The sequence below is a fragment of the Hippocampus zosterae genome, chromosome 8, assembly GCF_025434085.1.
Source record: "Hippocampus zosterae strain Florida chromosome 8, ASM2543408v3, whole genome shotgun sequence".
NCBI classification, from domain to species: Eukaryota; Metazoa; Chordata; class Actinopteri; order Syngnathiformes; family Syngnathidae; genus Hippocampus; species Hippocampus zosterae.
The window spans coordinates 2,687,477-2,710,230 of record NC_067458.1 but is presented as its reverse complement, the minus strand read 5'-3'; the positions used below and the strand labels follow the sequence as shown (position 1 = coordinate 2,710,230).

Here is a 22,754-nt window from a genome sequence, read left to right as displayed (position 1 = left end):
AGTACAAACTGTAATTACAGTAAATGTACTTCAAGATGATATTGTGCTTAAAAAAAAAAAATAGCCATCTCTTTTCTCTGTCCGCTCCAAAACCTTCTCTCGGGTTGCATTCCGGGCAAATATCCAATGTGTGAGAGAGAGAGCGAGAGAGAGAGAGTGAGAGCAAGAGAGAGAGAGAGAGAGAGAGAGAGAGAGATTTAAGTCAATGGGGGAAAAGTGGGACGTTTTAAAAACTAGAAACTGTCATTTCTTCGTGTGGATTCTGGGAAGAGAAAAATTGTCTGATTCAAAATACAGAATGAAAAACATATTAATTGCAGACTGTTGTTTACAATACATCATGATATAATTACAGCTAATCTTATATTACTTTCAAATACAACCCCAGGTGTTCTATGAAGAGCATATGTAAAGTTTCCCAATAATAATACGCGAAAACAAAAGCAACTACCGGTACGCATCTTCTAGTCCGGAATGCCGGTTTTGTGGCAGAATTTGTACTTGCAACCAATAAAAACATAGTCGCACTACACGCAGATAGCAAGCTTTGTGTGAATATATGGCAATTATATTTGCAACTGAAACTTTAGTCTCACCTGACAGAGCCGACGAATAGCCCTCTTATTGCACAGTTTGTATTTATAAGTGAGGTACAAGCTTCTTTGCTGGCGGGGTATGAATGGTTTCGCTCGGGGGTTAGGAGTCCACGTCTCCATTCCGCCACAAATCTCAGACCATCTTCTCCTCGTCGTTCCACAGCAAAACTGACATTGAGTCACATTCTCCTCTGCAAATAAAAAGAACAGCGGTGATGCTTTTCACGAATGAATTAAACATGAAAGTGAAGCTCCAATCACCACCAGAAACGCAGAAGGATAATTCCCCAGATTTAGACAAACTGTGTGCAGGTTTTAGGTTTGAATAAAAAGGTAACATTTTCACTACCATTGGTAACTCGCCTTCAGTAGAACAATCAAATTACGTTTTAAAAAAGCTACTCTATTTTTGCAACATGCAGTGTACTTAGTGTTCTGTCGCAGAATAAGTGACGTAACTGAAACGACGCTTTCATTCCTTCCCCGGTTTACTGGCTGAACGCAAACACGTATACACGTGGATAGTGCCTCCTACTGGGAAATAATGATACAACCAGTTTATGAGCGCCTCTCATTGGTTCATGTACAATTTAAAATGTGTATTTATTAATGCAGAATTTGGAAACTATGGGAGTAAAACCAATATCAGTTTATCCCCAAATGTGTTCATTCAATTATATTCACGATTGACATGTTTCAATCCAAACATTATTACAAATGTTCCATTTAATACACAATTCACACAGAATATACTGTGCAGCTCAAAATGTTAATCATATATTATAGATACGTTTACTTGCTAAATGTCTTTTAATTTGGTAAGACACCCTCACAAACAGGTTTTTCTTTTGTCCTCTATAGCCTTTTCATCGCTTCAATGCCCTTAAATTATTGCTCAGTGAACGTTGTCAAAAAATAAAAAAAATAAAATATTACACTTGACATGTGGCCTACTGTCCATGAAGTTGGATTTTTCATTCTGAACATATGTTAACATGGGGTTGAATTCTTGAGTATAGTCTGATTTTATTTTCATACCTAGTTGTCTTTTCCTTTGCATATGTGAGACACATCTTCCAAATTAAAAAGATTAATATTATTTCTTGATGAATGTGATGGCAACAGCCGACAGATCTCATTAAAATGAAAATACAGGTATTTGTGTACTTCACCATACTGTTGAAGAAGGTACACAGAGTCCAACAATAATCTCCACGTTTAATGTTTTATTGCATCATAAAAGTTGAACTGATGTTATGGTGCTGCACCCAAAGCAACAAGATGCATAAAGAATAAAATCTCTTGAGCGAAACAGTTGGGTCCCAGGTACATGATGAGGTAAATAATTTCTGTGTTTGAGATTGATGATATTTTTAACATGGTATATTTAACATTATTTTCATTAACTTGTGTTTGGCAGTGGCCTTGACTGTCCATATCTCTGCTATTTTTGCCATGTTTTTTTAAAACGCTCTCTATTATCTGGTGGATCTTCTTTACTTCAACTGCTGCCTGCTCATGGTTTTCACTGACCTTACCCTCTTATTCAATTTATATATAATTTTAAATGAGCTTTATTTCATGAACCATAATCTCTTTATTTGTGTGATTCATTCTTCTTTTAACATGAGTTATTGTACATTTTCAGTTATGCTCAGACTCAAACAACACTGAAGGCCAAGCTGGAGAGCCTGCAAAGTCACTTCACGTGGAACCTGAACCCCCATAAATCCAACCTCTTCCTTCTCAGAGATAAGCTGGAAGACATTGGAACTGCAGAAGGATATAACTGGCTGGGACATATTTACAACTTGCAGGGGTACATACACTACCATCTTGAAAGTACAAAAGAGGCCCTGCGTTTTTTTTGCAGAGCTGCGGAGGCGTTGCGTCAGATGAGAAATACTGTCTCAGAGGAGGGCCCTTGGCTAGTGGTCAACTACGGGAACCTTGCTTGGCTACACTACCACATGGGAGAACAAGCAGAGAGTCAGACTTACCTGTCTAAGGTTGATATACTTCTGAATGAATATCCTTCACCGTGTCAAGAGGAACTCCACCCAGAGATCTGCGCTGAAAAGGCCTGGGCTCTGATGAAATTTGGAAAAGACAGTACTCTTCTGGCTGTGCAATATTTTCAGAGAGCCATCAGGATGCAGCCAGAAATGATTGAGTGGCACTCCAGTTATGTCTTAGCATTAGTGAGTACTTTTAAGCTTTATAAAACTCAACTAGATGCAAACACTTTTGAGAAACTGAAAATAGCTAAGAAACATGACCCAAATAACCTATACCTTGCAACAATTTACCTAGCAGCTTGTGCTGCTCGAAGAAGAATTGATGGTGAAGCATGGCAATTGGCAAAAAAGATTTTGAAAAAGCCTGCCAGCAGCTACAGTGGTATTAAACCGTTACTTAAACTATACAGGGTATATTTATCAATGGATGAAGCTCTTGATTTGGCAGAGGAAGCTCTTGAAAGACATCCAGGGGAACGATATCTGATGAGGTGTGCTGCAATCTGCTACAAAAAGAAAATTCTTTTGCACAGGGATATTCCACCGGAACAAGTGGTGGTTGACAGGGCAATCAGCCTCTATAGAGAAGTGATTGCTCTCTACCATCAATCATCACTAAAGAGAAAAATAACTCTTGCAAATATATATGTAACGTCGACTCAGAACCAAGCTAAAGCTGATGAGATATTTGCAGAACTACTAGATCAGGGTGAACAGCAACCCGGGGACAGACAGATGCTTTATAACTACTATGCAAAATATTTACACTCCATTCAGAGGCAGAACTACAAGTCGATAGAATATTACATGAGGGCAGCGGCAATACAGCATCCATCTGTCTATCGTGGAAACAGCATCCAAATCCTGGAGAAAATTAGGGAAAGGAAAAGAAACAGAATGTGTAGAGAAATAGAGGAGTTTCTAGACAGCTTACAAGACTGAAAGATTTGTTTACAGCACTTAGCACTGGCATTCAACTAGCATTAGACTCACTATAAGTACTGTATGTTGTTTTCTCCTCCGAAATACTATTTTTGTTTAACAGGAATTCTTTTTTATTTATATCTAGATTTTCCCATCACTTCTTTGAATGACTCTTTTTTTTTTTACATCAGAGACAATTGAATTTCATGTGTAGAATGCTGTATGTAGTGTAATAGCTCTAGCTTTGAGTGTGGGTCAATATGGTCGCTCTTGTTGAAAAATTCAGATGAAAGAGCAAAAGGATATGTAATCTTGAACATTGTGGGCTCAAGTCAAAGAGTCTGTGTTTGTGTATCTGCATGTAGAGTTACTGAGCGTGAGTTGTAGCCGAAAGCAGCTCTTGAATGCACGTACATTCTGTACCGCTCATAATAATAAAGTGACTGAAGTGTAACAGCAACTGGGTCATCCTTGACCACATACAAGGGTTTTTACGTATTTAACTAAGTAGGCCTTAGGTGTGTGCGTGTGTAAAATGTACCATTGCATTGTACACCAACTCATGGAAATGAGTATTTGTGTCTATTTTTAGATTTATATAAGGCTCGTATGTATTATAATGAGAATAAAAACACGGGAATGACAAGTAAAACTCTTTGTTATCGCAACAATTGTCATTGAATGTATACCTGTATATGAATATAAAAAAAACTTTCCAAGTCCACATGTAATTTCTCCTACGTGTCTGCGACCAATGAGACCACTCGATAATACAGTATGACTCAACTTTGGGCCCTAACCCACCAGTTGAGAATCACTGCTTTTGACAAATACGATAATAAAAGTTTTAAAAGTGTAAATACCCGACATGCAAGATCTGTATCTCTTTAACACTTGTTGAAAATGCATAATAGATTGACAGGGCTTTTGTTTAATGCTGGCGCAAGTGAACTCGACGTAAAGACGTCGGTGAAATGTGCAGATGAAAGTACCTGCACATTTCATTCAGGTGTGCCTTTTAATTGGTATCTTTGAGCTCCTTGGTGATGAGATAATACAATACTGCCAAAATAAAAATCTCCCTCTTAATAGTAGCATCGATATTATCATCATTGCACAACCATAACAAAAAATACACACAATAATTTCATTCATTTTCCAAACCGCTTAATCCTCACTAGGGTCGCGGGGGGTGCTGGAGCCTATCTCAGCCGTCTTTGGGCAGTAGGCAGGGGACACCCTGAACCGGTTGCCAGCCAATTGCAGGGCACACAGAGACGAACAACCACGCGGACTCACACTCACACCTAGGGACAATTTAGCGTGTTCAATCAGCCTACCATGCATGTTTTTGGAACGTGGGAGGAAACCGGAGTACCCGGAGAAAACCCACGCAGGCACGGGGAGAACATGCAAACTCCACACAGGGAGGCCGGAGCTGGAATTGAACCCGGTACCTATGCACTGTGAAGTCGACGTGCAAACTACTGGACTACCGGGACGCCTATTTAATAATTTTAATATAACAATTTATATGTATCCTTTTGGTGTTAACGGTTTTTCTGTTAAAAGTATCGAGTTATGGGTATCAAGTTAGGTTAACCGTGTTGGAAATCTGGAAATGTGTTTCTCAATTCGGTATTTGGTTGCTATGGAGTGTGTTCACAAAAACTGCCATGTTGTGTGGGTGGGAACCAATGTTTTATTTGCCTTCGAAAATGACGGACAGTCATATGCACCAGTAAAATATTGCCAAAGTTGACCATGGCCAATAAGAACGAAGCTTTATACACCCAGGGTAGAACTCAAGCGTTGCAGCAGAACAAAGCGATGTCCGCCTGATAGAATAGTTAATGGTAAGATAGATATGACTCGCATAACTGTCTTGTAACACCGTTCAACAGAAACGTATCTGTACATTTTACATGGTTGTATTCTTGTGCTGAGGTTTTCATGATGACGGGGTATTTTCCACAATCCTCGTGTGCTAACCTGTAAGCTTCACAGTAGCTGTCTTGCTATCACATGAGATTTTTTATTTGCATTTCAGGGATGTAATTCCTGTGTGTTTGCAGAGCGAAACCTGACCAAAATTCGGGTTAGTAACACGGAACCAATCAATTTTAAAGTTGTTCTGTAGCCGTGAATTAGAAGTTTTTTTCTTCTTGATTATGTCTTCGCTTGATGTTCCTAACTTAAATGTTCGTAGTTTATTTGCAGACGCGGTATGACATGCCACTCTATCCATTAACATGGACAAGTATGATAAGGTGAAAAAAATTGGGGAAGGTTCATTTGGAAAGGCTGTCCTTGTCAAAGCCAAAAAGGATGGGCACCAATATGTCATCAAGGAGGTCAACATATCCGGGGTGAGAAATGCAATTCATCAGGTTCCCCATTTACCTGTTAATATACATTTTACAACTTGAATATCGATCCATATTATATCTTACCAGATGTCGGATAAAGAGAGACACGAATCTCGGAAAGAAGTTGCAGTTCTTGCAAATGTGAGTCATCCAAACATTGTCCAGTATAAGGAGTCTTTTGAAGGTATGCTTGAGTTACCTGGAAATGTGAAATAATTATGCATCATCACTTACAATTGTTACTTAAAATATTTTTTTCTCCTGGCATTTGACATTATAGAGGGGGGCTGTTTGTATATTGTGATGGACTACTGCGAGGGTGGAGATCTCTTTAAGAAGATTAATTCTCAGAGAGGAATGCTTTTCACTGAGGAGCAAGTGAGTTACAAAATATGAACACTAGTCATGTAGGTTCAGGGCAGATCAATTGTTGCTCCACAACGTGAAACAAAAAAACAAAAGTGTGCAAAACATGATGTAAAACAGATGATGAATGAAAAATGTGACTTTCAATAATTATCTTCAAAATTTCTTCCCCTCTAGATCCTAGATTGGTTTGTGCAGATTTGCTTGGCACTAAAGCACATCCATGATAGAAAAATCCTTCATAGGGACATCAAATCACAGGTGCCATGAACCACACAACTGTATTTTTCTTTGATATTTTGTGTTCTTCATAGACATCATTAAATCTAATGATTGTATTCATACTGTCTTTTTGTAGAACATATTTTTGACAAAAGATGGGACTGTGCAACTCGGGGACTTTGGGATTGCAAGGGTGCTGAACAGGTATACAGTCAGAGCTGTCAAGGAAAATGAAAATTATTTGGAAATCATTTAATGCATTTCAAAGTCTGTTTGTCTTTTCTGTAACTTTTTTTCAGCACGGTAGAACTTGCAAGAACCTGCATTGGAACCCCTTATTACCTTTCACCAGAGATCTGTGAAAATAAACCATACAACAACAAAAGGTAATGGATCACCTCTGCATATTTATCCTTTTTTAAATTTTTTCACTGAATGGGAATTCCTACAAGATTAGGTTTTGACTTGATTGATTTGCTAACTCCTCTCCAAATGTTTTGGAAACAAAGACCAATTCCTTGGTTTCTGCCATAGACTGAACACATTAAAACAATCGATTACTCCATTGTTGGATGGAATCATGGATAGGATAATCGATTCTAAAAATATTCGACGTGACAGTGTTATTTGGAACGAAATAATAATTTAGATGAGCAATAGCATGCCAACTGATGAGCACAAATAAAGTGCTAAGACTTTATTTGTATTGCAAATCGTTTTACAGGTACATCATTGAATAAAATAAAAATAAAATGATGAGTCTTCATTTTGCACAGCACCCAACGTCCTGTTTTTCGCTGTTTGGTTTCAGCGTTAGATGGTGATAATAATCTTGTACTGCCAGAGCTCCCTGTAAGTGATAGCCGACTAGCTAACATGGCTAAACACGACACGGAAACCGCAAGTTCGATTACCGTCTGGCGTCAATGCAGGACACATCTCAAATCCACTTCTGACAAATATTGTTTTCACTTATCAAGCATAGAGAGAAAGATGGCAAAACAATGCAAAGTCCCAAAGGCATCGTTTCATCAGCAGACGTGAATACAAGAAATAAAAAATGCATGCAGGAGAAGACATTTCTTGTAGAATAATTACATTGCACGAATTAGAAAGTCATTTTTGCCTGTGCTTAAACTAATCTATCTGCAATGTTATTTGTTAGTTTGTAAAACAAAAGTAAATTTTAATTTTGACTTTTGAGATTGATTTATGTAGTTTAATAGACTTGCTTTATTTACTACAATTGAAAATAGAATTGTAAAAAGCAAATTAATCATCAAAAAAGATCTATATATATTTATGATGTCACACTGAAATTTCGTATACACAACCTGCACATCACCTTTTCCAGCTACCACCATGATGCAAGCTCTACTGAACCATGCACACCAAAACCAGCAGACATTCAAACACCTTCTTCCCTCTCGCCATTAACTCCCTAAACAGTAACTCAAATCTACAGTGACTTTGCATTTTTGTGGAACCGTATTACCGCAGGGATCATTGGAGCTCCAGCTCTGTACATACTTGAACAATTGCCATTGTGCGATATTCCACAGGACCAGACACTTTAAAGCGCTCGGGGACTTTCTGTATAATTGCACACGTAAAGTTGTACTCCGATAATTAAAAAAAATGGTTCAACAATTATCTGCACCACTATCTGGTTGTGCAATTAACTGCACAACCATCATAGAATTGTATTCCACCACTGATCACTTTATCTCTGCTCGATACTTGCACATTGCCTCACATCCATCATTGGGTGGTACTACTGCACAATGGTACCTTTACATTATGAAAAGTCTTGCGATACTTATATGCCATATCTTTATTTATTATAGTTGCTTGTTATTGCCACATACAGAAAAATGGAAGGATGAAAGGGCCACTTTAAAATTCTTCAACTTTTTGAAACGCGCTGAAATCAGCCACGAAATCAATTATACACACCCTGAACTGGTTGCAAGTGTCTTGCAGGTTAAGGCAAATTGTTGAGGATTTTTGGGGTGGCCAAGAGCTATCTCCCATAGAATAGAGGAGATCCAGCTCTGCACTAAACAGCAGCTGAATCCCATCTCCACATTCAGAATCCAAGAAAAGAACGAACTGTAGTAAGGTCACCGTTCTTCAAACAATTACTTGAGGATCATCAATGTGATGACTTCATAAATCCGCCATAGAGCACAAAGTGGAAGAAACTATTATTGCCTCTAAAATTGAATTCTCTTTATTCACTACAATGTTGTGAAAATAATTTGTTCTTTTAATCATAAACAGTTTATTTGTATCTTCAAATATAGAGAAAAGTTCAACAGTATATAAAGAATGATTTATTAGTAGTACCGTATTTTCACGACTATGAGGCGCCATTAAAAGTCTTAAATTTTCTCCAAAATGGATAGGACGCCTTGTGATGCGGAGCGTCTTGTGTATGCGCTGAGGTCCAAAACCTGACTGACAGCCGACACGCTGTTTATATAGAGAAAAGGCGGAAGTGACTGTGGACAGGCATGCGTCAAAAAAGTCCAACCGCTGGACATCAGCATTAACTGGGCGTTCAAAGTATAGTTGCGACCGGGCGTTCAAAGTAAAGTTGCGAACGGCATGGGAACAATGATGGCAAACACAACTTTACAAAGAGTGAGAGGCAGCACTGAGCGAGTTACGCCACAATTTGTGAATGGATTGTGGCTGCTTGGACGACGAACGTGACTGCTTGCACTGTTGTTCGAGTTTTTGGCAAAGCCGGCATCATTTCTGTGGGGCCACATGGCAATGACAGTGACTCTGACAACGAGAGAGTACACGGTGTTTTTGATGGATTACCGGTACTTGCACAATTGTTCAATTCTGATACAGAGGATCAGGACTTTGATGGATTTCTGGGCGATGATTGATCGAAAAACGTGAGTACATTGTACGATGGCTAAATAAAATACAACGGAACTAAGTTTTGCTTCCGTTGCCTTTTTAAAACCGTGTTTTTAGCTTGTATCTGTATGTCTTGGCATGCTACCGTATGCTTCAAGCTAATGTGTTTTTAGCGTGTGCGCATGCATGCCGTATGTTTAAGCTGTCGTATGTTTTACCACTATAAAACTGCGCCCAATAATACAGTGCGTTGTGTCTATGTGTAAAATACAGAAATAGCACCCATTAATGAGACTGCGCCCAACTGTACGGTGCGCCGAATGGTCGTGAAAATACGGTAAAAGCACCAGTTTTCTGAGAACCTCTCGTCTCACTCTGCCCACCTTCACCTTTTTTAACTACCGCATTTTCCGCACTATTTGGTGCACCTTCAATGAATGGCCTATTTTAACTGTTCTTATATGTTGGGCGCACTGCATTATAAGTCAGGCACATAGAATATAACAGTGGTTCTTAACCCTGTTAGAGGTACCGAACCCAACCAGTTCATATTCGCATTGACCCAACCCTCATTTGTGAAAAACTAAAATATGACTTTTTACAAATTCAAGACATGAAAAACGCATTTATTAAAAACAGGAAAAAAGTACAGTGAAACTCCTCCACAACGAAATCATGTTTGCAGCAATAAATGTTTCATAACAGGGGGGGTTTCACTGTAGCAAATGTGATCTCAGATGTGAGCACCCACACACCCAAACGTATGTGTACCCGCACACACAAACATATGTGTACTCTATTTTTATTCCAATAGTGCAATTGTGAAATTTACGATCAGCATTCACTTTCACTTACATCAATTTCTTGGATAATGTCTTATTTTTCTTGCTCAGTCTTCCATTTTGATCACTTTTACCCTCTCTTCCAGCATCAGAGCTCTTCTTGTCTTAGCTGCTTGACATCCAAACGTTTGTTTTGGAGCCATTTTAGCAATGCAACGTCCATCCTCGTCTGAATCTAACAATAACAAATACTTCCTGGCATGCAATGAACTTTTAAGCCAGCCACGGGACGCTTCGTAGTCCTCGATGGCCATAGTTGGCTTACGAAGGCTAAAAACCTTACGCGGACTGGAGAGCTTCTCTCTCATTAGCACTCCAGTTAGCGTAAGGTTTTTAGCCTTCGAGATCTAACTATGGCCATCGAGGACTACGAAGCGTCCTGTGGCTGTTTTTACCATGATAACAAGTAAAGCATTCGAGGAAACGTTCGTTTATTTGAATGTCCGTCGAACCACGGTATGTTCTACTTCTTCCCTTCATAACTTTGCTGCTGTGAATTGGGAATTTCTCCATTGCGAGACTAAAGGTTTTTCTTCTTCTTCTTCTCGTGGCACACTGGAGCTTTATGAAAAATATTTTAAAATGGAAAAAGATGTGGGAGGAAATTTTATTTATTTGTTTTAAATAAGGTTTCTGTAGGAGTAAAAACATGACACAAACATTCTTAACTTTTCCCAATGCTGTCAAAATGTGTAGAATAAATACTACATTTCAACGTTTCTGTCAACGAAGATTTGCGTCGTAGCCTGCGACACACGATTCCATTAGCGGGGCGGGATGCAAGGCAAGTGGCAGCTGCTGCTGCTGCAAAAAAAAAAGGCATTTCATGTACAATTCACTGAGTGTACTGTGCAAAGAGAGTCTGGAGGGCCTTGAAAAGCATTTTCAAAACGGTAAACGTGAGCTACGATAGTCAAAAATGCTGCAAAAGTGTGTCCCATGCCTCCGCGTAGGTAGGCATGCGTCTGTGTTGTGCATGCGTGAGTCGATCGCGGTAGGTTGGTTAAACGAAAAGTAGATCTTTGGTCAAAAAAGGTTGGGTACCCCTGCTCTACAGAATGCACTGCACAGAAAAAAAATCATGAAGGCTCATCGTGTAATTGTAGCAAACGTAGTCATTTTGATAGTAGGCTAATATAGCTCATATAGATATGAGCTCTATTTTGCAGCTCCGAAAAAAGGAGAGCCATGGTGTTGTTTTTTTAAAACGTACACTTTATTTATGCTTTTAACAGTCTCGACAAACACAGACACGACAAAGCATGTTACATTCGAAATACTACGTTCACGAAATCAGAATATTGATCCATATGCAGCTCCCTTTGAATGTAGCATAAAGCATGACATGAAGTCCATTAAAAACACAGGGTTTATTCATGGCAATACGTGAGAACTGGTCACAAACGCTGACATGAAACAAAATACAATTGGCGTTACAAAACAGTAAATGGAAGACAAATGCTATGTTATGTTTATTAATAGTAATAGCACCTATATCTATAATAATAATACCTTTTATTTATAAGCGCCTTTCAAAGTACCCAAGGACACTTTACAGTCAAAAAAGAGCAATACAACCATAGATAAAGTTATAAATAATAAAAGGTGATGAGTTAAACTAAATATGCCATTTTAAATAGGTGGGTTTTGAGATGAGTTTTAAATATTGGAAGAGAGTCAATATTACGGATGTATGGTGGGAGTGAGTTCCAGAGTTTGGGGGAAAGCTCTGCACCCCATCGTGCTGAGACGCGCAGAGGGTTCACAGAGGTGGAGGGAGGCTGAGGACCTGAGGGAACGGAAATTTGAAGAAGGTCCGACAGAGAGGGGGGGGCAAGGTTATGGATGGCTTTGAATGTGAAGAGGAGTATTTTAAAGTTGCTCCTCAGTTTGACAGGGAGCCAGTGGAGCTGTTGGAGGATGGGAGTGATGTGATGGAAGGAAGCGTCTGCTGCCATAAGTAGGTCATTGGTGATTTTTAAGAGGGCTGATTTTCTGCTGTGACGGGAACGAAAACCAGATTGGAATTGCTCGTAGAGATTATTATGGGTGAGGCGGGACTGAAGTTGAGAGGCAACAGTTTTTTCTCAAGAAGTTTGGAGATGAAAGGAAGGTGAGAAATTGGTCATGAACTGAACCAGTTTTTTTTTTTTAAGATGGGTGTGACGGCTGCAGTTTTGAAGTGGACAGGAACAATTCCAGTGGACAGTGAGGAATGGATGATGGCTGAAATGAAAGGAAGCAGAGAGGGCAAGCAGGATTTGACCAGGATTGTTGGGAGGGGATCTCGTAGGCAGGAGGCAGTTTTGGATTTAGTTATGATATCTGAGATTATTGAAGGATGGGCCGAGTTCAAAAGAGGAAAGCAGTTGACATTTTCCTGACAACCTAATTTGCACATCAAATTTGGACATGCTCTGCTTGAACACAGTTTCAGTGAGACTGCCGTGAAGTGTGGTCAGGCACCCAGGTACTGTTATTTCCGGTCTTTTATGTTGACATTATTTTAGCTTTGCAATTAGAATGGCTTCTCCAGCTTTCACTCTGTTAATTACCGTATTTTCACGACCATTCGGCGCACCGTACGGTTGGGCGGAGTCTCATTAATGGGTGCTATTTCTGTATTTTACACATAGACAAAACGCACTGTATGATTGGCCGCAGTTTTAAAGTGGTAAAACATACGCTAGCTTATAAACATACGGCATGCATGCGCGCACGCTAAAAACACGTTAGCTTGAAGCATACGGTAGCATGCCAAGACATACAGATACAAGCTAAAAACACGTTTTTAAAAAGGCAACGAAAGCAGAGCTGAGTTCTGGTGTATTTTCTTTAGCCATGTTCTCATGTTTTTCAATCAATCATCACCCAGAAATCCATCAAAGTCCTCATCCTCTGTATCAGAAGCAGAGGACTGCACATCCCAGTTGTCATTGAACGCATCACATGCTAAAGTGTGAGTTGCTACGCATTGCCGAGCGGAAAGAAGGAACAGCAAAGTCAACATTTCTGTTGTGTGAAACTTTCCCACATTTGAAAGTAAAGAACAGAGCGAAACATGGTGGCAGCGCGCGTGTGTGTAGAAAGAATTAAACAATTGTGCAAGTACCGTAATCCATCAAAAACGCTGCGTTCCCTCTCGAGTCACTCTCATTGCCATCTAGCTCCACAGAATTTATGCCGGCTTTGCCAAGAACTCGAACAACAGTGCAAGCAGACACGTTCGTCCAAGCAGCCACAATCCATTTGCAAATTGTGGCGTAACTCGCCCAGCGCTACCTCTCACTCATTGTAAAGCTGTGTTTGCCATCGATCATCCATTGTTCCCATGCCGTTCGCAACTTTACTTTGAACGCCCGGTTGATGCCGATGTCCAGCGGTTGGAGTTCTTTAGTCAAGCCTCCGGGAATAACGGCAAGCTCAGAGTTCATTTGCTTGACTTGGTTTTTCACTGCTGCTGTGAGATGGGCATGCATGCCAAAAGCATAACCGATGGCTTGAAGTTTGAACTGAGCTTCGTAGGCATGTCTCTTTGTCGAATTTATTTTCGGGGGTTCTTAGAAACCAAAACCGAAGTTGTTTTGCAACAATGCACATTGCCACACTCTATACAGGTGTTGGTACCGGCTTGCGGCGTCCCTTTAGCGTCCACTTACAAGCCCACCCTTCACCCATTGGCGGACTGCTCCCCAGCATGCCTTTTCTCTCTCTCTTTCTCTCTCTCTCTCTCTCTCTCTTTAATAAATATATATACATATAATGTGTGTGTGTATATACACGCCCACCCTTCCCTGATTGGCCGACTTCTTTCCCGAATGCCTGTCCAGTCACTTCCGCCTTTTCTCTATATAAACAGCGTGTCGGCTGCCGGGCAGATTTTGGAACTCGGCGCATACAAAAGACGCTCCGCATCATAAGGCGTCCTGTCCATTTTGGAGAAACTTTAAGGCTTTTAATGGCGCCCTATAGTCGTGAAAATACTGTACGCCTTGTGATTCCTCCATGAGAGCGATACTTGTACGAACTTTACTTATTTGCCCCATGGAGGTGAGATAAGGCTGTGATTCCTGAATTTAAGCAAAACTGCAGGCACAAACAGATCATCGCAAAACTTGCTGGCGCTAGTTGCAGCAGCGTCTCGCCTCGACCCGCCGACTAACCCGCTGCAGGTGACATAAGCAGCCCAGCGAAGAAAAGAAAATCTGCGGTTGTCAGTTTCCTATTCTTTGTGTTTGATGAGGATCAAAATAAAAATTGCTACGCTTGTATAGTTTAAAGGCTTATCCAACATGCCTTGAAGACATTTAAAAAAATGTTGAATAGTGAATAATAATTACAGGTTTGTTGTTACTTTATTCTTTCCAAAAGCTTTACTATTCGTTTGTATCATTTTTTATTCATTTTCATTGACTCTTAATTGAATTAATTTTACTCTTAATTTTTCACCCGAGATTTATGTACAGTAACAATGTGTTATGATTCAGTTTACTGTATAGTTAAGATATACTTTATTTGTCCCGCATTGGGGACATTACAATCAGAATTCAGAAAGGAAAACGCTGAGTAGGGAAAGGAAAAAAAAAACACGCTCTATCCTAATTTAAGTCCAGGATAAAAAAAGACCCTAGCACATAAATAAGCATATGACAGTTACAACAAGTAACAAGACATAACATGTAATAAGGGGGAGGATGAATGGGAAGGGGGGGGGGGGGGGGTGACCGCGACGCGGCCGCCTGACCAGCTGCACGGATTCCCACGTGCGCTCCGCAGGTCGAACCGTGGGAAAAAGAATCGGAGCGATGAAGACGGTGATAACAAGGGTGTGTATGCGCGTGTGGTTGTCCAGTTGTGTACGTGTATGCGTATACAGGTCATAGCTGCTTCGTCGAGGTCTGCTCATCATGAAGACAGTCCCGGCTTATCAGTCCATGGTCGAGAAGGAGGGGGGTGATGGTGGGGGCCTTAGATTCCATGCGTACTTCCATCCAGGGGAAAGGCCAGATAGCATTGTTTGTTTTGGAGGGACGACCGGCAACAATTTCAGACAGCCTTGAATCCGTGTTCTGTATCTCTTCACTGGCGCAGATCAGCCTGAATCAGAAAACTCTTTCCGCAGCGCGGATTCCAACTTCTCCATGTTGTCGTCGATCGCGTGGAGTCGCTCCAAAACTGCACCAATATTGTTGAGCTCAGTCACCGCTTGAGTCTGAGTGTTGGACATTCGCGCCAAGCCATCCAGAATGACTGACAGCTTCTTCACTTCCAATAGAGCCGCTCCCGTCGGTTGAATTTTGCAATAGAACAGAAAGCTGCCAACACCAAACAGCAGCATACCTGTTATCAAAAGGCCAATAATGCAGATAGATGTCTTCCACATCCTCCGTGGACAGTACTGCCAGGCACACCGGTCTCTACTTTCTCCATGGATCCAGGGCGTATCCGGCAGCAAGTGTCCCCGGAGGGCAAGCAGGCTCCCCGCTGCCTGCTGTTTTCGTCGAAAAAATGTTGTCGATTACATCGAGAGACCAGCCAACTAAGATACTGACAAATAGTATATATATATATATATATATATATATATAAAGTGTATATAGTATAAGTGTATATATACTATCTATATATATATTGCGCGTCGTCCCGCACGCGGTCTGTCCTTCCGTCTGTCCCTTTTCAAAACGTACCTACTTCACCGCGCCGCTGCGCGCCGCCACTTCGTCGCTCAGGCAGTGGCTCACTACGATCGCGCGGGCATCTTAGCAAAAAAATGTTGTCTACCCCCAAGCATTGCAATGAAATTGTTAGTTATTTAGTAGAGCTAAACATCTCTTTATTTTCGCGATAAGCAATGAAGATGAACAAAAAGTTGAACCAAGCAACAACACTTTTGTGGGCCTAAGGCCCACCTTACCAGCCTTCCGCAGGAACTTGCTGATGAGCCGCCCGGAGGGCGGCGAACCGGCTAGTATACACATATATATACTGTGGCGGTTTTGGAACATAAGCGTGATGTGGGTAGTAAGAAGGATGCAAAGCCGATCTTGCTTTACTGATTTTTTTTTTTCAAATCGGTGAGAAAGGAATACAGTATATGGCAATTAGATACTGTTCCATAACTGAATGCATGCAAACCTACCCTATATGTGTCATTTGTACTGCCTTTTGTGTCATCCTTATCCTCTCTCTCTTTAGTGATATTTGGGCTCTGGGCTGTGTCCTATATGAAATGTGCACCCTGAAGCATGCTGTAAGTATTCTGGCAGAGTTAATATGTACTGTACAGTGAAACTCCTCTATAACAAAATCATGTTTGCAGCATGACATTTTTCTCAACAGGGGTTTTTCACTGTAGCAAATTTGATCTCGGATGTAAGCACACACACACACACACAAACGTATGTGTACTCTATTTTTATTCCAATAGTGCATAAGAATGAGCACACACTTATTTGAAACTTCATATAGTCAATGTAGAAAGAAAAAAGGGAAAGAAATTGTGAAATATATGATCAGCATTCACTTTCTCTTACATCAATTTCTTGGATAATGTATTATTTTGCTTGCTCCGTCTTTCATTTTGATCACGTTTACCCTCTCTTCCATGTCATGCAATGAACTTTTAAGCCAGCCACGGGACGCTGCGTAGTCCTCATTGGCCATAGTTGGCTCTCGAAGGCTAAAAACCTTGCGCTAACTGGAGCGCTTCTCTCATTAGCGCTCCAGTTAGCGTAAGGTTTTCAGCATGATAACAAGTAAAGCATTTTCGAGGAATATGCTTTATTTGTAATATGAGGAAACGTTCGTTTTTTTCAGTGTTTCTCAACTAGTGGGGCGTTAGGGGGCAGTGGCGCTCTCTTTGGCAGAGTTTGCGCAGGGAGCAGTCAGTGTGACTGCGGTGGCAGATGAGGAAGATCAGTGAGTTTACTGTGTCTGAAAATTTTGGTAGCGGACGGCATGAAGCCAAATAAATTAAGGCGTCACTTCAAGACATTACGCTCCAATCACGCTGATGAGCTGCTTGAGTTTTTTTCAGCGAAAACGTGCCGAATATTGCCAACAATCATGCCGCTTCGTGACTGCTACTTCAGGAAACTAAAATACAGGTCCCAGGCATGACAGAAAATAATTGAAAACCGCTGGTTTATCTAAATGTCTGTCGAGTCATCTTCTGGGGATCTAGCTTCAGTATCTACACACATAGACAGTGAGGTCCCTTTTGGCCAATCGGAGGCCAAAATGATGCTCTCTAAGCCAATGGCAGGGCAGTTATGATTATGTTTTATTCAGGAAACTCGCAGCTGTGACCGAAATAAACATCGTTCACTATAAATCAGTGTGGTAGTTGCTGTTGCCGATTCCGAACGAAACAGTAGAGGTCGCTGTTGGTTTATACTTCGTTGTAGTGAATGTCTTCGCGAGGCTGGAGCAGAGAAAATGATTACATATAGCACAACACGGGGATTTTCGTCGTATGGGGGGCAGTAGAATGGGAATGGTGTTAATGCATGATTTTTTTCACATTGGGGGGTATTTTCGCCCATTTTGAAGAGCCGTCTCACGTCCTGTTCGTGGATCTGTAGTGGAGAAAAAGAGGGTGGGGGGGTCGATAGAGTAGTTTCTGGTCGAGGTGGGTGTGTGTGGGAAATAGGGGTGTTCTTTTCAAATCGGCAGAAAAACATGTTTAGTTCATCAGGAAGACCCTGATTGTTCACTGTTTAAGGGGATGGCATTCTATAGTTTGTGAATACTTTCAGGTCATTCCATACAGATGCAGAGTCGTTAGCATAGAACTGTTTTTTCAGCCCCTCTGCACAGCTTCTCTGAGCGATGTTAATTTCGTTTGTCAATTGGTTTCGGGCGTGTTTGTACAGTGCCCAATCTCCACTTCTAAATGCGGCCTCTTTCTCTTTCCTTAGTTGCATGAGTTTGGGAGTAAACCATGGCTTGTTATTGTTGAAGGAGCAGAAGGACTTCGTTGGTACACACATGTCCTCACAGAAACTGATGTATGATGTTACAGTGTCTGTGTATTCATCCAGTGTGCCCGTTGAAGTTTCAAAGACGCCCCAATCAGTGCATTCTTGTAGAGCTAGCTTTGCTTCATCTGTCCATTTTTTTCACAGTCTTAACCGGTTTAACACATTTGAGTTTCCATGTGTATGTAGGTATTAAGTGGATTAAATTGTGGTCAGAAAGACCCAATGCTGCACGGGCGATCGATGGGTTTGAATTTTTGATTGTTGTATAGCAGTGGTCTAGAATGTTGACTTCTCTGGTGAAACGCTTGGATTCTTCACCCGAGATGTGCAACAGATTCCTTCAGTTTTTCATTGATAAGGTCTCTACAGCTAGGACTCCGGTCTCAAATACTGCATCTGACCCCTCTGTCCATGTTCCATGTTCAGCTGTACTAAATTCTTTTGAAACTGTGTCTTTGGCGCTTTTGGAGGATGTAATTCGCCAGACGAAGCCATCTGGCCCATCTTGTGACTCTCTTCCCCCGCACTTCTTTCAGGAGGTTCTCCCGAGTGTTGGCGCATCGGTCTTGGATATCATCAACAGCAGCCTCTCTTCTGGTGTAGTTCCCCAACAGTTTAAACATGCTGTGGTCCAACCCTTCATCAAGAAACCATGTCTTGATCCAGATGTGTTGTCAAGTTTCAGACCCATTTCCAAACTGCCTTTCATTTCCAAAATTCTGGAAAAAGTGGTGCACATGCAGTTGAAACTTTTCTTGGATGAACATAACATCTTGGAGGTCTTCCAGTCAGGTTTCAAGATGATGCATTGCACGGAGTCAGCCCTGTTGCGTGTTTCTAATGACATCCTCCTGGCAAATGACTCTGGAGACCACGTGTGTCTACTTTTATTGGACTTAACTGCAGCATTTGATACAGTGGATCACAGTATTCTGCTGACTCGTTTGCAGCACTTGGTGGGCATTGGCGGCAGTGCTCTTGAGTGGTTTAGGTCCTACCTAGCTTACAGAACTTTTGTGTCAGCCTTGGCTGCTCTGAGTCACGCACTGCTCCCCTGTCATGTGGTGTTCCACAGGGCTCAATTCTGGGGCCTCTGCTGTTCTTGCTGTATCTGCTACCATTGGGTTCCATCTTAAGGAAACATGGTATTCCCTTCTACTGCTATGCAGATGACTACCGGATCTATGTCCCACTGAGCAAGAAAGACGCCTTCTCATTAAGGCCACTCCTATCCTGTCTGGAAGAAATCAAAACCTGGATGGCACAAAATTTCTTGAAATTAAACGAAAAGAAGACAGAGGTGATATTGTTTGGTCCCAGTGGCCCTTGTACATTCCATCCTGTAGACTTGGGCCCCCTGTCTCCTTATCTTAAGTCAACAGTCTCAAACTTGGGCCTTAAACTGGACAGTGATTTCAAACTCGATCGGCAAATTGGTGTTGAATCCAGCTCCTTTCACATGAACACTTTGAGACAGTAATTCATGTCTTTGTCACATCCCGGCTCGATTACTGCAATGCCGTTTACTTTGGAGTCAGCCAGTCCTCCATTAAGCATCTTCAGCTCGTCCAGAAAGCCGCTGCTCGCCTCTTGACTGGTACTCGTAAGAGGGAGCACATAACTCCTACTCTGGCATCCCTTCACTGGCTCCCCATTCATTTTAGTTATTTTCAAGATCCTCCTCTTTGTTTTCAAATCTCTGAATAATCTCGCGCCACCTTACCTCTCTGAGCTCATCCGCCCCTACACATCTGCCCGGCGCCTCAGGTCTGTGGACCAGTCATTATTAGAAGTACCAAGAACTAAACTGAGGCTCAGGCTTTCCTGTTGCTGGTCCCTCTCTCTGGAATGACCTCCCACTGAACGTTCGGCAAGCCTCTTCGCTGCCCATTTTCAAAGCCCTCCTCAAAACTCACTTGTATTCTTTGGCGTTCGACTCAGCATGACTTAGATTTGTTCTTGGTTTTACTGTTTGATGCTTTCTACCGCCTTTATTACCGATTTGTCTTGCTGTTTATTGGGCATGTTAAATTGCTCCATGTACAGCACTTTGTATGCAGCGATGGCTGTTTGAAAGTGCTCTATAAATACTGTTGACTTGACTTGACTTGAAACAGTCGATGTGCTGCTTATATCTGGCAAGTTCACGGTTAAGATGTGCTCTATTAAAATCGCCCAAAATGATCAGGGGTGACTATGGGTATTTTAGTTCGAGTTTGTTGACCTGTTCAGCTAGCGTTTGTATCGCCGTGTTAGCTTGTGGCGCAATGTAAATACCGACTAGTAAAAAGGAGGTGAACTCCCGTGGCAAGTAGAGTGGCTTGCAGTTTAAAGACAGTGACTCCAGGTCCGGGCTGCAGTGTGCGTCGAGCTTTGTGACATCAGTGCACCATTCTTTGTTGGCTATAGAAGCAAATCCCACCACCTTTCGATATCCCTGATAGCTCTGTGTCGCGGTCTGCTCGGACAAGGCAGTAGATGTAGCGCGGAATCCGGGTGGCGGTGAATTAGCCAGGTTTCAGTAAAGCAGAGCGCAGCAGAACGTGCAAAGGTTTTGTTGGTCTCTGTGAGGAGAAGAAGTTCATCCATCTTGTTTGGCAGAGATCGTTGATTATCAAGATTGATCGATGGGAGGGGTTTCGAAATCCACGCTGCCGGAGCTTGACGAGCACGCCAGCTCGCTTCCCCCTCCTCCAGCGGCGTTTCCTTGCTCCGTACAACGCAGCCGCTCTGCTCGCGATTAGCTCCAAAAAACCTTGTGGATTTTCGTGTGCTGGTGAAAAAAAAAAGGAGCATAGACTCCCCAATGCTAAGCAACAAAACTCGTGTAAGCTCAGGGTCGCCAAAAACTAACGAAAATGACAAAAACGGGTAATACTAGGGAACCGAGGCTGCCATACCTGTCGGGGCCTGATGACGTATTGATGATGTGGCTCTTTGCAGTAGTGTGCAACACAAACGTATGTGTACACGAACACACAATTGGATGTGTACTCTTTATTTTTATTCCAGAAGCGCATAAGTATGAGCACACACTTATTTGACACTTCATATAGTCAGTGTAGAAAGAAAAAAAGGGAAAGAAATTTCAAAATTTACGATCAGCATTCACTTTCACTTACATCAATTTCTTAGATAATGTATTTTATTTTGCTTCCTCCGTCTTTTATTTCGATCACTTTTACTCTCTCTTCCAGCATCAAAGCACTTCTTGTCTTAGCTGCTTGACATCCAAAGGTCCGTTTTGTAGCAATGCAACGTTCATGCTGCGTCTGAATCTAACAAGAACAGCTACTTCCTGGACCCGGCAGCTTTTGTTTCCACTATCTCACAGTCTTGAACTCGACCTCTCCTCGATCGCCACCCAAGACGGCCTTGCTCAGCTGATGTTATGCAATGAACTTTAAAGCCAGCCACGGGACGCTTCGTAGTCCTCGATGGCCATAGTAAGCGTGATGGAACTCGCCTGCGCTCTAATTAGCGCTCCAGTTAGCGTCGGGTTTTTAGCATGATAACAGGTAAAGCATTCGAAGAAACGTTCGTTTATTTGAATGTCCGTCGAGCCATAAGCAATTTACTCTGTGCAGCTAATCGGATGCATTCCACTCTATCTTCCACGGATCTAGCTACAGTATCTACACACATAGACAGTGAGGTCCCTCTTGGCCAATTGGAGGCCAGGATGATGGTCGGTAAATCAATGGCAGAGCAGCGATGAGTATGTTTCGTTCAGGAAACTCGCAGCTGTGTAAACCAGTGTGGTGGTTGCTGTTGCTGTTTCCAAACGAAGCAGTAGAGGTCGCTGTTGGATTAGACTTTGTTGTAGTAAATCTGTTCACGAGGCTAGAGCAGAGAAAATGATTTCGTATAAGGCAACAGGGTTTTTTTCGTCGTATGGGGGGCAGGAGAATGGGAATGGTGTTAATGCAAAAAGTTTTTCACATTAGGGGGTATTTTCTCCCATGTAGGTTTCGTTCTCGAGGAGTTTCACTGTACAGGTATGTCTTTGTCCATCTCCATGCCTTCTCTTCTTCCTAGAATCGAGAGGCATTCATGACCGCCTCCCAAAAAATGTAAATTAACGATTACTTCAATGAAACTACGAAAATTGAAAATACAGTAATGCATCAAAAGCGAAAATCACAAAATAAATTCTATGGCCACCCCCGACAGAATTTATTTTGGCATTTCCTTGAGCGTAGCTGCAACAGAACGTCAGTAAGATGTCAGATGTCAGTAAATTGGAGGAGGCTGGACTGTCTCAGAAGTGTTTATTATTTATCCCTGTGTTGTGTTTTCTGTTTTGATGCATTATTTTCAATTTTCGTAGTTTCATTGAAGGAATCGTTAATTTACATTTCTCGGAGGTAATCATGAATGCCTCTCGAGTCGAAGGGAAGAGAAGGCACATAGATGGACAAAGACGTACCTGTATTTGTTGAGACTGTGAAAACCATTCATAAAAGTGTGCGTTTAAAAAAAAAAAAAAACACCAGCACAGCTCTCCTTTTTTTGGAGCTGCAACAAAAACTTATTTAATAAAGCAGCGACGGAGTTC

The 22,754-nt window shown here is 41.6% G+C and overlaps 4 protein-coding genes across 13 annotated transcripts in view; 3 read left to right on the top strand and 1 right to left on the bottom strand.

The window, feature by feature from the left end:
• Positions 1–1,105, bottom strand: part of pomgnt1 (protein O-linked mannose N-acetylglucosaminyltransferase 1 (beta 1,2-)) — a 51,958-nt gene extending 50,853 nt beyond the window's left edge. For 2 of the 3 annotated variants that reach the window (XM_052073404.1, XM_052073407.1), the window contains exons 1-2: positions 1,024–1,105; positions 597–787 (exon numbers count right to left, since the gene is read on the bottom strand). In XM_052073404.1, coding sequence (XP_051929364.1) covers positions 597–787; positions 1,024–1,072 — 240 coding nt within the window. In that variant the 5' untranslated portion in view covers positions 1,073–1,105. Of the gene's footprint in view, positions 1–596; positions 788–945 lie in introns of all 3 variants that reach the window. The other variant, XM_052073408.1, reaches the window with a different exon arrangement.
• The window catches only part of LOC127605701 (uncharacterized), a 368,389-nt gene that overhangs the window by 32,983 nt on the left and 312,652 nt on the right, over positions 1–22,754 (top strand). Inside the window, exon 2 of the mRNA XM_052073475.1 lies at positions 18,556–21,851. The gene's annotated coding sequence lies outside the window, so the exon portion shown is untranslated. The remainder of the gene's footprint in view (positions 1–18,555; positions 21,852–22,754) is intronic.
• Positions 1,850–4,171, top strand: LOC127605685 (interferon-induced protein with tetratricopeptide repeats 1-like). The gene is made up of 2 exons (XM_052073455.1): positions 1,850–1,934; positions 2,245–4,171. The coding sequence occupies exons 1-2, from the start codon at positions 1,927–1,929 to the stop codon at positions 3,554–3,556; spliced, it is 1,320 nt and encodes a 439-aa protein (XP_051929415.1). The 5' UTR covers positions 1,850–1,926; the 3' UTR covers positions 3,557–4,171.
• Positions 5,291–22,754, top strand: part of nek1 (NIMA-related kinase 1) — an 87,129-nt gene continuing 69,665 nt past the window's right edge. For 2 of the 8 annotated variants that reach the window (XM_052073311.1, XM_052073303.1), the window contains exons 1-9: positions 5,312–5,394; positions 5,589–5,636; positions 5,748–5,907; positions 5,995–6,091; positions 6,188–6,285; positions 6,451–6,534; positions 6,632–6,699; positions 6,795–6,881; positions 16,410–16,464. In XM_052073311.1, the coding sequence (XP_051929271.1) occupies positions 5,791–5,907; positions 5,995–6,091; positions 6,188–6,285; positions 6,451–6,534; positions 6,632–6,699; positions 6,795–6,881; positions 16,410–16,464 (606 nt within the window). In that variant the 5' untranslated portion in view covers positions 5,312–5,394; positions 5,589–5,636; positions 5,748–5,790. Of the gene's footprint in view, positions 5,637–5,747; positions 5,908–5,994; positions 6,092–6,187; positions 6,286–6,450; positions 6,535–6,631; positions 6,700–6,794; positions 6,882–16,409; positions 16,465–22,754 lie in introns of all 8 variants that reach the window. The other 6 variants (XM_052073305.1, XM_052073307.1, XM_052073304.1 and 3 more) reach the window with 6 other exon arrangements.